The sequence below is a fragment of the Diorhabda carinulata genome, chromosome 10 (genome assembly GCF_026250575.1).
Source record: "Diorhabda carinulata isolate Delta chromosome 10, icDioCari1.1, whole genome shotgun sequence".
Taxonomy (NCBI): Eukaryota; Metazoa; Arthropoda; class Insecta; order Coleoptera; family Chrysomelidae; genus Diorhabda; species Diorhabda carinulata.
In genome coordinates, this window is record NC_079469.1 from 10,304,670 (window position 1) to 10,321,733 (window position 17,064).

At 32.9% G+C, this 17,064-nt stretch overlaps 2 protein-coding genes across 2 annotated transcripts; both read left to right on the forward strand.

Annotated features, from left to right (window-relative positions):
* The first annotated feature begins 7,650 nt into the window (after positions 1–7,650).
* LOC130898909 (cytochrome P450 307a1-like) lies at positions 7,651–10,880 on the forward strand. Its single transcript, XM_057808506.1, has 3 exons — positions 7,651–7,996; positions 9,659–10,441; positions 10,552–10,880. Exons 1-3 carry the CDS (start codon positions 7,651–7,653, stop codon positions 10,878–10,880), a joined length of 1,458 nt encoding a protein of 485 aa, XP_057664489.1.
* A 1,782-nt stretch (positions 10,881–12,662) lies between these two features.
* Positions 12,663–13,179, forward strand: LOC130898446 (uncharacterized). Its single transcript, XM_057807768.1, has 3 exons — positions 12,663–12,700; positions 12,756–12,902; positions 12,959–13,179. The coding sequence occupies exons 1-3, from the start codon at positions 12,671–12,673 to the stop codon at positions 13,139–13,141; spliced, it is 360 nt and encodes a 119-aa protein (XP_057663751.1). The 5' UTR covers positions 12,663–12,670; the 3' UTR covers positions 13,142–13,179.
* The last annotated feature ends 3,885 nt before the right edge of the window (positions 13,180–17,064 follow it).

A 17,064-nucleotide genomic window follows, 5' to 3' on the forward strand; every position in this document is an offset into this window, starting at 1 on the left:
CTATCAATGTTTAGTTGGTTTTTGAACATAGTTTTAGATAAAAAATTAAAACACTGAGAAATCTGAACGAACAATTATTTTTTGTTTAAGAAGCTATTGGTGAATTGTTTCATAAATCATGGTACATTAAGAAACAGATATATGTTAAACACATGCCGATGACAACGCAGTCTTCAAAATGGAGGTCTCGGTTTCGAATCTGGTCTAAGAAAATTTACTTTGTCAGTATACAGAATTAAATTAAAAATATTTAATAATGTTTTACATGATGAAATTATAAAAACAGATTTCTTGTAACAAAGCAATATAATAAAGCTAAATCGAGAAAGCATCTGGCAACAGTGATTAATGGATTCATTAATCACTGCCGTGATTAATGGGTATTAGGTCCAGCTAGCAGACGTATAATGGGTACATTATACAACAGTCGTGAATAAAATACATTTATCATCAGACAGATATTATTTGGATATGTGTCTATGTAACAGAATCTTTAAACGTACTTTTTACTCACTTAAAAAAATTGGTTTGAGTTAAACTTTATTTATCAAGGACGTAAAATACCAAGTGCTTTTTCAGAGATTCGCAAGATTGAGTTTATTTGATAACCCATATAACAGCTGATAGTTGCTTTAAGTTTGGTTTCAAATTTCAATGTGGATAGACTAAGAGCAACGCAACTCTTACAAATTAGTTATCCAAATAATGGTTTTGTTAGTCAAATTCGTTCAGATGACGTCTTTTACTGATAATGTGAGACAGCGTAAAGCATTGAAAAAGCTGTTGGCACTTTGCAAGGCAACATTGGAGAATCTTTCTCTTTATGGCAGATGTTGCTAGAAGAGCCATCTTGTACAGGAATCGAAGCCACACGACCATCGCCTCGACGCCTATTCGGCAAATGGGTTAGAGCCCAAATTGATATTGGAGTTTTTTTCAATATTTTTCCCTTCGAAGAAGCCTATCAGAAGAAGCTCCTCAAAATAGCCATTAACTGCCGACATCAAAATAATCCGGGGGGACTAAATTTGACAAATGAGGTTCATGAGGTAGCAATTTAATCCATTAATTTTGGCCATTGCAATAACGGATATGTGAGCTGCTGTTTTCGCTTGATTCCTTCGCTCAAACGTTGCAATAAGTTCGCATAATACTAGTCGCTGATAGTTTTTTCTTTTTCAAGATTATCAATATTATATTTCAATGAAAATTATCCCACGCGCCTCCTAAAAAAATCGACGCCATGACCTTGCCTGCAGATGGAACTGTCTTTGCATTCTTTCGAAACAGTTCTCCGTTTCCATTCCATTGTCTTTTATTTCGGGTGTGAAGTGATGGATCAACGCCTCATCCATTGTTATGAAACGGCGAAGAAATTCGGCTTCATTTCTGTAAAATATTACTAAACATTTGATGGAAACTTCTTCACGATGTTATTTTTGTTCCATTAGGAGTAAATGCGGCACCCATCTTGGACACAGCTTTCTCATATCTAAATTTTGAGTTAATATGCGATTTACCGCCCACTCTTTGAGATGACACTATGTCTGATCACTCGCGCACTTCCAGTCGACAATCATCCATTATCGCTTTATACATTTTCTGTAGTCGTCACCTCATTTAGTCGACCACTGTATATTGGTTGAGCTAATGCCTTTCAAATAAAAGTATTTTTTCCATGTTTACAAATTCATTAAAAACTTTCACTACGAGTATTGATGGCTGCCAAACAAACACTAAACAACGTGGCGTCTTCAAATTTGAAACATATGCTGTATAGATTGTATATTTTCTAGCACAATGATATTTTTCAAGTAACTACCGCCATCTCTAGGTAAGGCCAGGTACTTCTGGGACATCTCCCTAATTTCCTTTGTGTATCTTTTAATGTAAAGAGGTATAGTTTTCATGACATGGAATGAATGATCATATCCATTAACTAGCTGTAGCCAGCTGTCGTGAACTCAAATATTCTTTCTATCCAATACCATTGATCAATTTATTTAGACGTTAGATAAGATACACACCCATCTCAAATATACATTAAACAAACATCTATAGCAAATCCTATTTAATTCTTGAATTGCGTTGTTTTTTATGAATGACATAATTTTCCTAGTCGCTGTAAACAAACGTTGTATCTTTGTTTTCTTCTTTTTGCAAGTGTATCCTGTTTTCCTGTTGTTGCTACTATAATTGAATCACCGGATGCTTAAATCAAAGTCAGTAGTATCTCCACTCAAGACAAAAAAAGGTCATAAGAACGTATATTTTTAAGAATATACCCAATATTACCAATGAAAGGCTGAGAAAAGAATGGAAGTACGAACATGTCATCCCACTCCATAAATCAATATGTAATGATGTGTCTTTATAGCGCGTCAGAAGGTCAAAAGGACGGACGTTATTATAAAATAAATTTAGTTATATGAGCAGAAAGAAAAAAGAATGATTAGAAGTTGAATTCACAATTAGTTGAATGTAGCGATTTTGACAGAGATGTTCTGGTAGATTGACATGTTCTATCACGGAATTGAACATAGTGTTAACTGTATTCAATGACAATTATACCTCTAAGTCGTATGTGAAGATGTTGACAGAATAGTATAGAAACATGAAAAAGACAGAGTACCTCTGAGCGTCAAGCCATTTCAGGCAACTAGCTCTACCAAAACCCTTCATGCTACTATGCGTCTAGCTTTGAGCAACGGTCTGGAAACCAAAATAGACTTCTTAACATACTCTAAATTGATTTGGCCTCAATACCGTCCACAATTAGTACGTCCTATGACTGTGTACCATTGTCAAGAACATTTTACTGCTTCATAGAATGGCATATACAGGGGCGTAATAGACCTGGCGTGGAAGATATTGGTATTAAGTGTGGATTGTTTTTAAAAAGACACAAAGACCAAAACAAGAAACCAATTTTATAATAGAGCTAGAAGAAAGCGGTGAAGAAGTAATGTCAAGTGAAGTAGTTGGATGATTGATAAGAAATGTAGTTGAAGTGTGGAATGTCACTATACCAAATCGGATCGGTCGAAGTAGAAACAATTTTTCTAAAAGCGGTTATTGGCTTCAAATAGAATCTTGATAGTCGTCAGTCGATGTAACAAATGGTGGTATCAATAATAATTTTTTTTTCTGTAATCTACTATATAATGAGGAGTTTAGAATAAAAACATCCATAAATGATTCGTAGTCTTATAGTCAGAAGGATTAGATTAGATATTTGAGGAGCGCTTTTTATTCATAGTTAAGGGATTATAGTGATCCCTGAGGTGCCATTAACTGATATTATTCCATCCTATTCACTTTCATATTCTTGTTATTACTCTTAGCCATGCGTCGCTTCGTCATGAAGTAATAACAATAAATTTTTTAGTCATTCAAACAAAATTGAAATGGAAATATAACTCACATATTACGACACATGTAAATTTTTATTTAGCAATTTTTATTTGAGTACAATTAATGCACCGATTTCAAATATAACCAAAACACTCAAAATTTAAATTTCATAAGTATTTTGAAAATCGGTGGATTAATAAATTGAGAGCGAAATTATGGGATAACGGTTGTCCCAGAGACATGAATTTGAGTGAAAGTAAGAGGGATTGTGATTAATGCTGAACATGATTATGTAACGATCTAAATGACACAGCGCAATTAAAAAAAATATAAAACCCTCAAAAAAAATTTTTGTGTGAATTAATTATTCATATTCTAATTGGAATTAATAAAAGAATGGGAAAAAATTGAAAAATTATATTTAAAGAATAAATTTTTTTGCCTATGAGATGGGCTGTTTGGTTCACAAAATGTGGTTAAGCCTCATTGATTGTATATACTTCTTTAATTTCTTATTTTTTAGACCTTTTGATATATAAATGCATTAATTGTTCTTTTGTCTTAAAATTAGCTTTTTCAATAATTTCTGGAAGAATGATAAAACTTGACGTTTCGATTCACTTCAGTCTCTATCAAAATATCAAATCAGATTCTGATGTTTGATGGAGTTGTAGAGACTTGAGCCTTTTTGCTATTTTACTTGAGCCATTGCTTATAAGAGGTATTCAAATAAGTTGATTTGATAAGAAATGAGGCTTCATTGCTGTCTAACCATCGATATGCTTAATTTATACTCAGTTCTGTATCTTCCTAGTCTTACATGTGGGTTTTTATAACCATAAGGAGTATTCTGCAGTTCTCATGTTTTTCTGCGGTTCAGTCTTTCAAATGATAAATGGCAGTAAGCAATGGGTGAATTGAAATTTTATGACAAAATTCAATCATCAAAGATATCCTTCTATCTTGAGGTTAATTGTTAATAATATACTACGGAATAGACCGTTTCATACTATATCATTCACAGCCTCACCTCTCATGGGTATTAAATCCTGAATTTTAGTCTGTCAGTTCACCACGCATCGAAGACGATTGTTTTGCATTTATCGTTCTCATATTTTATCCATTTCTCATCGCTTCCTGTCAATCTCTCTATTTCCTTGCGTCATAACAAACGTAATTTAGATATTAAACTTCGTGCAGTCTCCTCGAGTAGTAGTACTGCGGTTTCAGGGAAACACCTCTCGCATGGTTTAAGTCACATCTCACCAGCAGAAGTCACTTTGTAAAGGTTTATACAAAGATATCTTCTTTTAAGCCAATGTAATGGGGAGAGGCTTAGAACTAGGCCCTTTTGTATCTTCTGCTTTTCGAAGAAATATCTTTCTGCAAACGATTCTAGTTTCCCCCTTGAATGTTCCTAAAGCAAAAGTTTTACTATATAAAAAACATTGCAGTATTTTTTGTACCGAACAAAACCACAATTAACATCGTTGAATATGCCAATTTCCACGGAACTTAACTTACGCGGGAGCGTGTCGACTTTTGTATTTATTACGTTATGGGATTGGGATTTAGTACAAATTATTGATTCATTATTTAGCGTATATCAATAGTATAAGATCAGTATACTGATAAATAATTAAATAATAGGCTCATAAGCACGAGCGCCGTCTTTTTGTTCAGTTGTCTCCTGATATCTGACCTATTATGTGCAAAAAGTGATGATATCCTATCAAAAACATAGATGTGAAATGAGAGCCAAGTTCAATATTATGATATATGCATTGGTTGTTGAATTCAGCGACACAAGAAATGAAATCTAAAGTGACAACATGAAACATAATTTCTTCATCTAACTTAGGATAATATATGGTAGCCTAAGTTCTGACTTGGCTAGTTTTCATACACGAATTATATTGTAGCCTTCGCTAGTTACTTGTCGGTTCTTATTTTAATATTCCGAAAATTTGACATGCTGGTAGAAACCAGCCATCGAACATAATAATTCGTGTATAAGATCTAATCAAATCGGACCTTAGGCTACAATATATTATCCTAAGTTAGAAGTTATGTTTTTATAGACAAATTTCAGGAGTGACCATTGAACTTGGCACCTATTTAGATCTCACTTCTTTTATCGTAAGTGTACAACCAAGGCAAATAGCATAATATTGAACTTGGCTCTCATCTCACATTTATGTTTTTGATAGGAATAGTTATCTCAACAATAATTCCACATCTAGGTGCATGATCGCATGCACATTCGATATTTTCGGAAATATTTACACATGATGTTGAATCTTATTAGTAAGATACCGACTAAACTAGTACGAAAACTCGGGAATCGAGAATGTCTTGTAGCCACGGCGTTTTTTATGAATAAAAAAAACTGTCGGCATATTTTTTAGAATTAACTGATCAGTTTTGGTTATATTGGCATAGTCATAAAAGAAACTGGCATTCAAATCTGCATAAGACGATCATTCATTTACCTATAAGTTTAAGCTCTATTTTTTATAAATTATTCGAACAATGCTACTTTAAAACAAAATCTCAAATAATATGGTTTCATGAAAAAATTGCAACATAGGACGTCCGAATAATAGAAAATAACCTAATTAGTTTTTTGCTAACTGCATATTTCTAATATTTTAGTTTTTCAAAAGTCTGATTTCCATTTTATTGAGAAAGTCTTCTATTCAGGATAAAACCCATCAATTTTTTGGATTTACTTTGCTGGATAAAAGAGTTATACGAGGACGGTTTGAAGGAAAAAAAATACTCTACTGTAAAGAAATTGTATTTTTCAGTATAATTATAAATCTGGGTACTCATTCCATCTAAATATTTTCCAATTTTGTGAAATCATCCAACAAATATTTTTAATATTCTTTTCTTCACATAATTTGGCTCAGTTGTCACTTCTATTTTAAATACAAGTTTAAGATTTTGAAGAAATTAATTTGTTGTCGTCCTCCTGTATTCAAAAAATTCAATAAGATCTCGCTATTTATTCTAAAACGTCCTCTATCTATCCACATTCTCCCAGTAATTGTAAGATTAATGTAGACTGACCGTCCTCAATGTCTTCATAAGCGGTTCCACATGTCCCTTAGACACTTGAAATTCTATTACTCATTTTATTGATGTCACGTGAAAACCATAAATATAATTAATTATAGATAGCTTTTGCATACAATGGCTTGTTTCCACTAAGAATAAATCGGATGGCTTTGAGTTTCTAATGATTAACCATGATAATTAGTAAATATAAAGACAACTTATCTACAAAAATAATAGAAGATTATTAATATTTTTGGAAAAAAAAACCGACAAAACGAGGCGTATCTTTTAAGGGAGCTTTTGTTCAACATTGAGCAAACGCGAAACCCATCTATCAAAAAATCATAAACGCGTACGGTTGCAATATTGATAATCGCTAACATTCAACATCATATTTGTTACTAAAAGCACCCAAAATTCATTTCAGGATTAGTTTTACGTAACTTTTCTTCAATGTTCTCAATTTTTAATAGAAATAATTATTATTTGTCACTCTATATCTAATAAATGTTTTTTCTTCTTTCTGAAAAGGCACATCTCACATATTTGTTAACATCTCAAGACTCCTTCATCGACTCATGTCTTCAAGTGGAATCATAGTTTTATTAATCTCAAGTATTAGGATGCGCAGAAATGGAAAACAAGGCTATTTAGTATAACAAGCAGATGATTTAAAAAAATTATTATGTTATAAGTAAAATAATAAATCCAAATAGAGAATTTCGATTGCTTTACTGTGCATATTTTCTCAAAAACTAATACATCAGTTACTGTAAATATTTAAACTTATTCTCAACTTTTATATTGGTGAAACGGCATCAGATTATGAATGAATAGGTCAATAAATATCAAATTAATCTTCAATATTCCTAATTATGTCGTCCTCAAATTAATATTAATACTTATTTCACATATTCAATATATTATATTCAGTACTGCAATACCAACAACGGAATTCTATTATTTACCGTATCATAACGCCGTATTCTCACAATAAAAGAACCGAGTGCATTAAAATTGGGCTTTAACAAATGTAAATTTACGGAATAATGTAACGATTATGTAAATCTTCTTACTATATAAGCGTTCACCGTTTCTCAAATCCTCAGACTGGGTTTTTATAGCCGCTGCTCTCCCTCCTTCAAGATCTACACTTCCTATAACACCACAAAAACTAACATGATTTTTTCACTTGCATTCACTATCACAAATTGCCTTTTGGTTTTGGTTACAATGGTTTTGGTGATGATTTCGAAAAGTATTTACGATGAAAAGAAAAGAAAAACTGAAGATATCAAAATTGAAGACGACGGTTTGATGGAACCTCCGACACCAAGAAAATTACCAATTATTGGACATCTTCACTTACTTGGAGGGTATGAAGTTCCGTATCAAGCGTTCAGTGCTATTGGACAGAAATTCGGGGATATCGTTAACCTTAAACTTGGAGAAGTAAAGTGTGTAGTGGTGAATGGACAGAAAAATATTAGGGAAGGTTTAGTAACTAAAGGAAATCATTTCGATTCACGACCTGCCTTCGAAAGATACCAGCAACTTTTTGACGGAAACAAAGAAAATTGTGAGTAAATTATCTATTCAATTCTATATCATTGACGATCTTAACGTAAATTGTTTATAATATTACATTATTTATTGTGATATGAGTATGATAACTCGATCTATTTACTTTTCGTACTTTAAATAATTTGTTTATGAAGATAGATTTTGTTGCTGTTTTGTATCTAATGAAATGACTTCTAGAAGTTGAATTGTCAAAAATTTCCTAAGCTCGTCCATACTTATAACTAACGCTGATATTTTGTCTGAACTTGTATACACTCTATAAAGAATACCGTTAATTGTGTTGTCTAGCCTTTAGTATTTAAGTGATTTTATTATCAGGTCAATAATTCCATATTTTATTTGGATACAGGAATATGAAAAGTCGGTTGTGCTGTCTTAATATGTATTATTCCAAGCAATTTTGAATCTTTAGTGTTGTAGTGATTGGATCATCCAAATGGTTCCAAGTAACTTCTAGCTCATAAAAAATTTGATATTTGAGCAACTTTCAACATTTTCCTCCCTGAAAATTGACTCAAAATTCACTTCTATCGATTTTTTAACATTATAAGTTCTTATGTACACTTTATAGGATGTTTTCATCCATAGAAAAGCTCCTTTCACTTTTTATCATCGTAGCTTCTATCGATGTAATTCTGTTTTCTTTGGAAATCTTATAAATTGTATTTTCCTTTCACTCACTCACTTTAACTGGTGACAACCTCAACTCTGCGTAAGTACTTAATATTCGCTTCATGAATGTCATTCTTGAGTTTGCTAATACCCCAATTTATCTACCACGCGTGGAAACTGGTCTAAATATTTTTGTTTTATATACGATCACCTTCTTTCAAATTTGTTTTTTTTTTGTCCCAAACCATTCAAAACTCTCTAACCAACTGTATTCTAAGTATTTCTTTTTTATTTTTGTGCCCGACTAATATTATTTTTGATTATGTCCTAGTTTGTAAAAGTTTCATACTCAAACTTTGAACTCTATAATCAAATTATTTAATTGATACTTCAAGTGTCCACCTGAGACTAAGTCTTGAGTCTAGCGCAAACTATGGTCCATCTGCGATCACTATCGATCTCGAGACCGCTTCCGGAGACTCAACATTCATTGCAGTCTCGAGATCTCGGTTATTTAATGTCCACCTTAGACTGTCCCGAAAAGAAGTTTATCATAAATTGTTCTATTCATATAAATGGATTGACTAGAGGCATTTGCTTTCATTAGCGGAGGCACTAGGCCCGAAAGAGTTGAAGTATTCTCATAAGACAATATGTACTCACAATGTTTGATATTGCTGTTGTTTTGATGATTTCGTTGAACTTTAGCATTTTTTTATCGCGATTTTTATACATTATATGCTAGACATTCCATACAAACTCATGCTCATCTTAAATACGAATCAACTTGACTTCATAGTCCATCCACTCTCTTTTATCTTTCATTTTAAAGTACAAAATCGCTTCGCTCTCGGAGAACTCTCCGCACTTGTCTCCGCGATTGTTCTCTGCCCCTTATAAATCTGCGACTCGAGTCTACTCCCGAGACTGTTTTGTCTCAGATGGACACGTACCTTCAGTCTCACGGGACAGTAGTTTCAATTAAATCTTTTAAATTGTATTACAATCATATTACAATCATATTGATAAGGAATCTTTGTTACAGCTTTGGCATTTTGTGATTGGTCAGATATCCAAAAAGCAAGAAGAGATATGCTGAAAACTCATACTTTTCCGAGATCTTTCACAAACACCTTCTTCAGTCTCGAAACGCTCATAGCTACCGAAACTGAAAACATGATTTCTCAAATCATACCCGATACTACTACTGACTTGAAACAAATCATATTAAAAAATTGTGCCAATATATTTTTGAGTTACTTTTGTTCAAAAAAGTTCGATATTGAAGATAAAAAATTTGTGCAGCTGGTAGAAAACTTTGATGAAATATTTTATGAAGTTAACCAGGGGTACGCTGCTGATTTTCTACCATTTCTGAATCCACTTTTAAGGAAGAATTTGAACAGAATGAAGATCATAACACACGAGATAAGATCTTTTGTTGAACGTGAAATTATAGAAAAGCGTTATGAGGAATTTGATACGAGCTCAGATGCTACTGACTATGTTGAGAGTTTAATAAAATACGTAAAAACAGATGGGGCGGATTTTGATTGGGAAACCGCTCTTTTTGCACTCGAAGATATTATTGGGGGACATTCAGCCGTTGGTAACTTTTTAATGAAAGTTTTTGGATTCCTAGTAAATGAGCCAGAAGTTCAGATGAAAATACAACAAGAGATAGATCAGAATATTGGTCGTGACAGAAACGTTACAATCGGGGACAGAAACTGCATGCCGTATACTGAAGCCGTTATATTTGAAGCCATTAGACTGATAGCATCACCAATTGTGCCAAGGGTGGCTAACAAAGATAGTTCTATTAATGGTGAGTATCACGTTGTTTGATTATTACGAGAGTTTATCTTTAAGATATATTTCATGCTATGTATCTAATTACTGACTTTCATACTTATATTTGATTTTTACTTTTTCCAGGCTATAGGATTGAGAAAGGATCCGTACTTTTTTTGAATAACTATGAACTCAATATGTCCGAAGAATTATGGGAATCACCCAAGAAATTCATGCCCGAAAGGTTTTTGAGGAATGGTAGTATATTCAAACCTGAATACTTTTTACCATTTGGAGGAGGAAGAAGGAGCTGCTTAGGTTATAGGATGGTTCAATTAATATCATTTGGAGTTGTTGGTTCTTTTTTGCAACACTTCACGATTAAAGCAGTAGAAAATGAAATTTATAAAGTTCCTGTTGGCTCCCTTGCCCTTAAAAAAGATACTTTTAAATTCAAATTTGTTTCGAGATAATTTATTTTACAAATTAAATAATTGTATTTCGATGATGTAATTTTGTGGACTGGTAATTTATGTATTATGTAAAGTTTATTTATTGTAACTTAGTTATAAGGATACTTGTTGACTATGTTTAAAGTTTATACAGAATCTATTTTTTAATAAAAATTTAAATAAGACTTCTATCGATTTTTCTTTCTCGCCAATTCAACTTCGTCACTCGATATATATGATTTACATTGTGGCAATAGGAAAAATTAGATAACTTAGATTATTTTAAAACTCGTGTTTGAAGAAGAGAAGTAATAGATGTGAATGAATTACAAACCAAAATAAATTTTCAAGGATTAATGTCCGAATAATATTAATATTCCCATGAATGTTGAATGTAATGATTTATATATTTAATTTGGAAACCATATATAAAAATTCTCGAGCTCGGGAAAATGATAGCCAGGAGAATGCTGAATAAAGTACTTTTTCAAAGACAAATTAACACCACCGGAGCTCAGATGTCACCAAAAAGTAGAGTAGCTCCCATCAATAAAACCCTGCCATAAAACAACTATTCATTTTTATTAAAATCCTTTATGGAACTTATAATATGAAGCTCAATTGTCATAAAAATAAAATAGGGACTGGGAAATAACTTTTTTAAATAGAATTCAAACGAATAAATTTTTAATGTTTTTCTATATTTAATCAATAAACGAACAAAAAATCAAATTCTGTCATCGATGTGAAAATTTTCAGCGCCAGGTGGATTTCGGACAAATCTATCAGTAGTCAGTACATTTCAAGGTTTGTCTGGCATAGTGCGATCTTATATTGTGTTGCATAATAACGCTTTTTATAGTAACAAACGCCGGATGACTTTTAATAGAAAGCTGCATTAATACCTTATTAAGGTTTCATCATTCAAAATGGACAATTTCTTGTATACTCTGCCAAATCCACGGAAGTGAACCCTGCTTGGCAGTGGTAACTCATTTGGAGAGACCTTTGACAATTAATACCCATTCTTCGTCTCTGTTATTCAAAAAGTTTCTGTACGGTGCCGTTGATTATGATTAATCAGAGAGCTTTTCTCTCAACAGACAGGATTTGAAGGACCCAAACATCAGCTGCTCTGATAATTTTTTCAACAAGCTACAAATGTTCTTGGAGGGTCGACCAACATTAGTTAAGAATGTTAGTGAGTTCCTGGATGAATGTCTAACGCAGTTGGATTGATTGTAATTAATTTTGATCGCAGCCCAAGCAGCACAGTGTCGTTATAATGACGTCAATTATTGGACATTATTAGTCGGCGACGTCGTAGACCAATAAGCGACGTCCATATGACGTGACATTTCAGATGTCATTTTGACGTCGTCTAGAGACGTCTTTCGTACGTTTGTTTTCGGTCGTTTTAAGTGCTTTTTAATCAACTATAAAAAAAATTAGAACGAAAGTTTATTACAAAAACTAAGCCCTATACGTGCTTTATAAAAAATTGTACATTTTAAATTGTTGTTTACCTAAAATTTGGATATAAATATAAATTCATTAATTAGCAATGAAAATACTAAACTGACGTTTTAAGTGGAAATGCAATTTGAATTTAAAGATGAAGTGAGAATGTTGTAATTAACAATTATTTAACTATTTTATTAGTAGGAAACAATTATTTTTAGCATCGATTCCTGTCGAGGCTGTCGACCAAGATTTAATTTTGGCGCGTTTTTAATCGAAATGTCACGATACGATACGAGACGTGCAGGCGCATGCGTGCTGGACTGCTGGTGTGAACGCGTGTGCGCGTAATGGCGGACGGCAGCAAAAAGTTGTTTGGCGTATGTAATCACTTTATTGAAGACCATTAGAGAACAGAACAATCAAATTTTGCAGTGGATCCGAAAACAAGATCGCAGTGGCAATCACGCCAGTAATACAGATTTACCAGATGATATAGGCGTACAGTTTCCTTTGAATTCTCAAGAGGATATTACCAAATTGGAAACATACCTGAGTGAAAAAAATAATTGCCTGGCTTTGGTGGGTGTTCTGTACCACTTAATATGTATTTTACAATTTAAATTATGTGATTCCAGTCGGCATATCTATCGACTTTTGGAGGGAGAGATTTTACTGGACATACAAACCGGATTTTAAATTTTTTGTTCACTTATTCTCTTGCAACTAATTGGAATTTTTGTGGCAAACGAGGTGAGAAAAAGGCTTTTAAAAACTTAAACGTAAAGGATGTGATTATTGGTAAGTGTTTTCACTTGTAGGTGCATACTTATTATTAATCTGAAACAACATTTTTAGGTGCTGTAAGAAAAAGCTCCCCTCTAGTCAGTCAGAAAGAAATAGAAGATACCATCAAGGTGTGGTTGAAACATGCACCAGAGAAATTGAAAAAGCAGCAGCATGGCAACCCGTAAGAAAAAAAGTGTTGTTAGTCAAAGACAACTCTACAGAAGGGTGGCAGAAGCAAATTTAGCACCTGTGAGTCAGAATTATTATAATACATCTTTAATAGTTAATAATGATTCCAATGAATCATCAAATTCCTTTTTTTTTGCTGATTCAATGTGTGAAAGTGAAAATGCCACCTGTTCCTCAAGAGATTTAGATTTTAATGTAAACTCGCCTAATGAAAATTTGCTCTTCAATGATGCGACGTTATACAACCATTTGACTTCCTATTCCAGTAACGTGCCCCCTAACGATTTATTTCCTAATGAACCGCCGCCTAGCGATTTGCATTCGAAATTGTCAAACTGGACAGCTTCAAGGTACGTTCGACGTACAGTAGTTACTCATCTCTTGCATATCTTGCATCCATACCATAATGAGTTACCGTTAGACAGTCGAACGCTGCTGAAAACGCCCAGAGAAACGAAAACAAAATCGTTGTTAAATGGCGAATATTGTCATTTTGGACTTGTTAACGCTTTAAAATTAAAGTTATTGTCAGTGCCTAATATTTCTCAGTACAGCATTATCAACATTTCATTTAATGTAGATGGACTACCCATTTATAGAAATGGTCAGAAACATGATCTCTGGCCCATTTTAGCACTTGTAAAAAATTTTAAGAGTGAGCCGTTTGTTGTTGGTTCTTTTTTAGGAAGTGGCAAACCAAATTTATTGTCAGCGTTTTTAGAAGATTTTTTAATTGAGTTATCGAACTTACTTACCACGGGCATTGAAATTAATAATAATATCCATGAAGTAAAATTTCACAGCTTTGTTTGCGATGCTCCTGCGCGCGCATATCTGAAATGTGTGAAGACCCATTCAGGGTATAGTTCCTGTGAAAGGTGCGACAACAGTGGAGAACACTTGGGACGTGTCATTTTCAAAAATTTACCTTTTAACAAGAGAGACAACGAATCTTTTTGGACTAAAATTGATGTATCTCATCATCATGGAGAATCTCCTCTAATAGCTCTTCCTATAGATTTGATCTATGTCTTTTCTTTAGACTATATGCACCTAGTTTGTCTAGGTGTAATGAAAAAACTTTTGCGTATTTGGACAGGACGCGCAAGCCGAGCCAAAATGAGCTCTACTGCATTTCAAAATGTATCTGAAAAAATTGTTTTTCTCAGTAAATGTATTCCAGTAGAATTCAATCGGAAAGGGCGCAGTTTGTCTCAGTTGGCAGATTGGAAAGCAACGGAATTTCGAACATTTTTACTGTATATTGGGCCAGTTGCTTTGTATGGGAATGTCGATTTGGCAATATATGAGCATTTTTTGCTATTTCATTGTTCAATTATGATACTTATTTCTAAACGCCATATTGAAAAATTCGGAGTTCCATTTGCGCGCCAACTTTTGCATTTATTCGTAACGCACAGTGAAAAGATCTACGGATTAGAGTTCTTAGTTTACAATGTACATTCCTTATTACATTTGGCAGATGACGTTGAAAATTTCGGGCCACTAGACAATTCGTCAGCATTTCCATTTGAAAATTATCTCTACCATTTAAAATCGTTAGTTCAGTCTCCGAATAAACCGTTACAACAGATTAATAGACGCTTAAAAGAAATTGAAATGACAGTGTACGAAAAACATGACTCTACTTCACCTGATGATGAACACTTCTGTAAATGTGAATTGTCCCATTTCTTAGGACCAACGCCAAATTTCTCTTGCAAGCAGTATAAAAAGCTTCATTATAAAGATTTTATTTTTTCTATTGCATCATATTCAGAAGCAAATTGTTTTTGTCTTACCTTAGAAGGACTGGTTTTCAAAATAGAAAATATAGTAGTGGATAATAATGGAGCAGTTTTTATATTAGGTAGGAGGTTTCAGGATTACCGTTCATTTTACAAATACCCTGTCGACTCAAAAGAATTCTATGTTTATCGCATCCAAAATTTATCAGAGTATATCGAGTTATTGCACTGCCACAAAGTTTTTTCGAAATGTATTGTTTTTCCTTTCAAGCAGGAATGGTTGTCATTTTCATTATTGCATCATTAGTAATTCCTTATTTCAACTTTTATGTTCTATAAGTGTAATAGTATGTAGTTTTTTAAGATTTTGTAATAAACTGGTATTAATTTGAACGCATTTTTTTATATTTTTGATCCTACTTATACGTCATTTGTCAAAAGTAAGTACGTCATTTTGACGTCTCACCAGCCGGACTAGGTACGTCATTAGTTGACGTCTGTAGGATGTGACATTAACCCGTCATAATCACGTCATTTTAGACGTCTTTTTAGACGTCCCCATTGGTCGCCAATGGCCTATAATTGACGTCATAGTAACGACACTGTGCTGCTTGGGAGCTGATATGTCTTTTATATTCAGTTGGCTATTTCATCTTAAGTCGCAAAAAAGTATAATAATCAAAAATTTAGAAGTAAACTAGTTACAGTAACCTTAAAATATGTTTGGGCGAAGTACGTAATGAACTGACAAATTACAATCAAATATCGAAATGCGTGGAAACGATTTAACTTTACAATCCCCTTTTCATTCTTTGAGTGGAATGAATCACCATATTCTACATGATGAATTGTAGCTTCTAATTTGGTGATTACGGCATCTATATATACAAACTGTATTATCAAAAATATTGATAGATCACATATATTATAGTTATTTTGCGTTTTTTCATTACAAATAATATTTACTCAGAGGTTTAATTGGAATATTTGTGAAGTTAATTTAACAATAAATATCTATACAATTTTTATAACCCAGAGGATAAGACCCAATAAAACAAAAAAGCTTTAAAATCAAATGTTCACCATTATTTTTTACAAATAAAATATTTCTTTCTAAACCCATTTTTTTCATAATTCTATCAAGAAGTTTAGCATTTATATGAATCCCTCTTTGAGGTATTCCTATAGATTCTACAGCTCCTAGTTTGTTCATCTCCTCATTTGTTTCTATTTCTTCAAAGACGTTTGTCAGTATTCTCTCCTCCAACGTCCCACCATTCTTTGATTAATTTCGGTTTCCGAAAGGAATATTCTAGAAACACTACTGTCACTCACATTTACTTTGCTGAAAGCTACAATTAATTCAATGGTTAACAAGTTTTATTGAAATTTCAATTATGATCAGAACCGATACCAGTCTCTTGCCTAATTTGGAAATGAAATATTATTATAGTATAACTTCTCTTCTTTCTTTTCTTCTAAATTAATATATACGGACTTATGTGATTCCAATGGTTCGTCTGCTCATTCTGATCGTCAATACATTACTCACCATAATATATAAAAGTATTTTGTAGCGTGCATTTGGTTGACGGATACCCCCATGAACTTCTTCAGAATTATTCCAGTAGCTCTAATTCTAATTTGGATTAATATAATACAGGTACTGGTGAGTAGATTTTTTCACAATAGGTTTATTTTACTTACAGAAAATTCGTAAATTTTATTCATTACGAACTAAAAACTGAAACCATTCTTGATGTAAATATCATCCGTGAAAGTTCTAACGAAAATTTAGATAAACTGATATTTAAAAAAAATCCTCGGCGACATTTTTTCCCAGATATCGTCTTTAAAATGCACATAGATAGAGTTGGAAATATAATAATTCAACGATTCAAGAATCAGTTAGAAATCACATTATTCAACGGTGTCAACGATTCAATAGACAGTTAGAGATCGAATTATTCAATAATTCTGTAAAACAGTTCGGAAATTCAGATACTGATTCATATAGT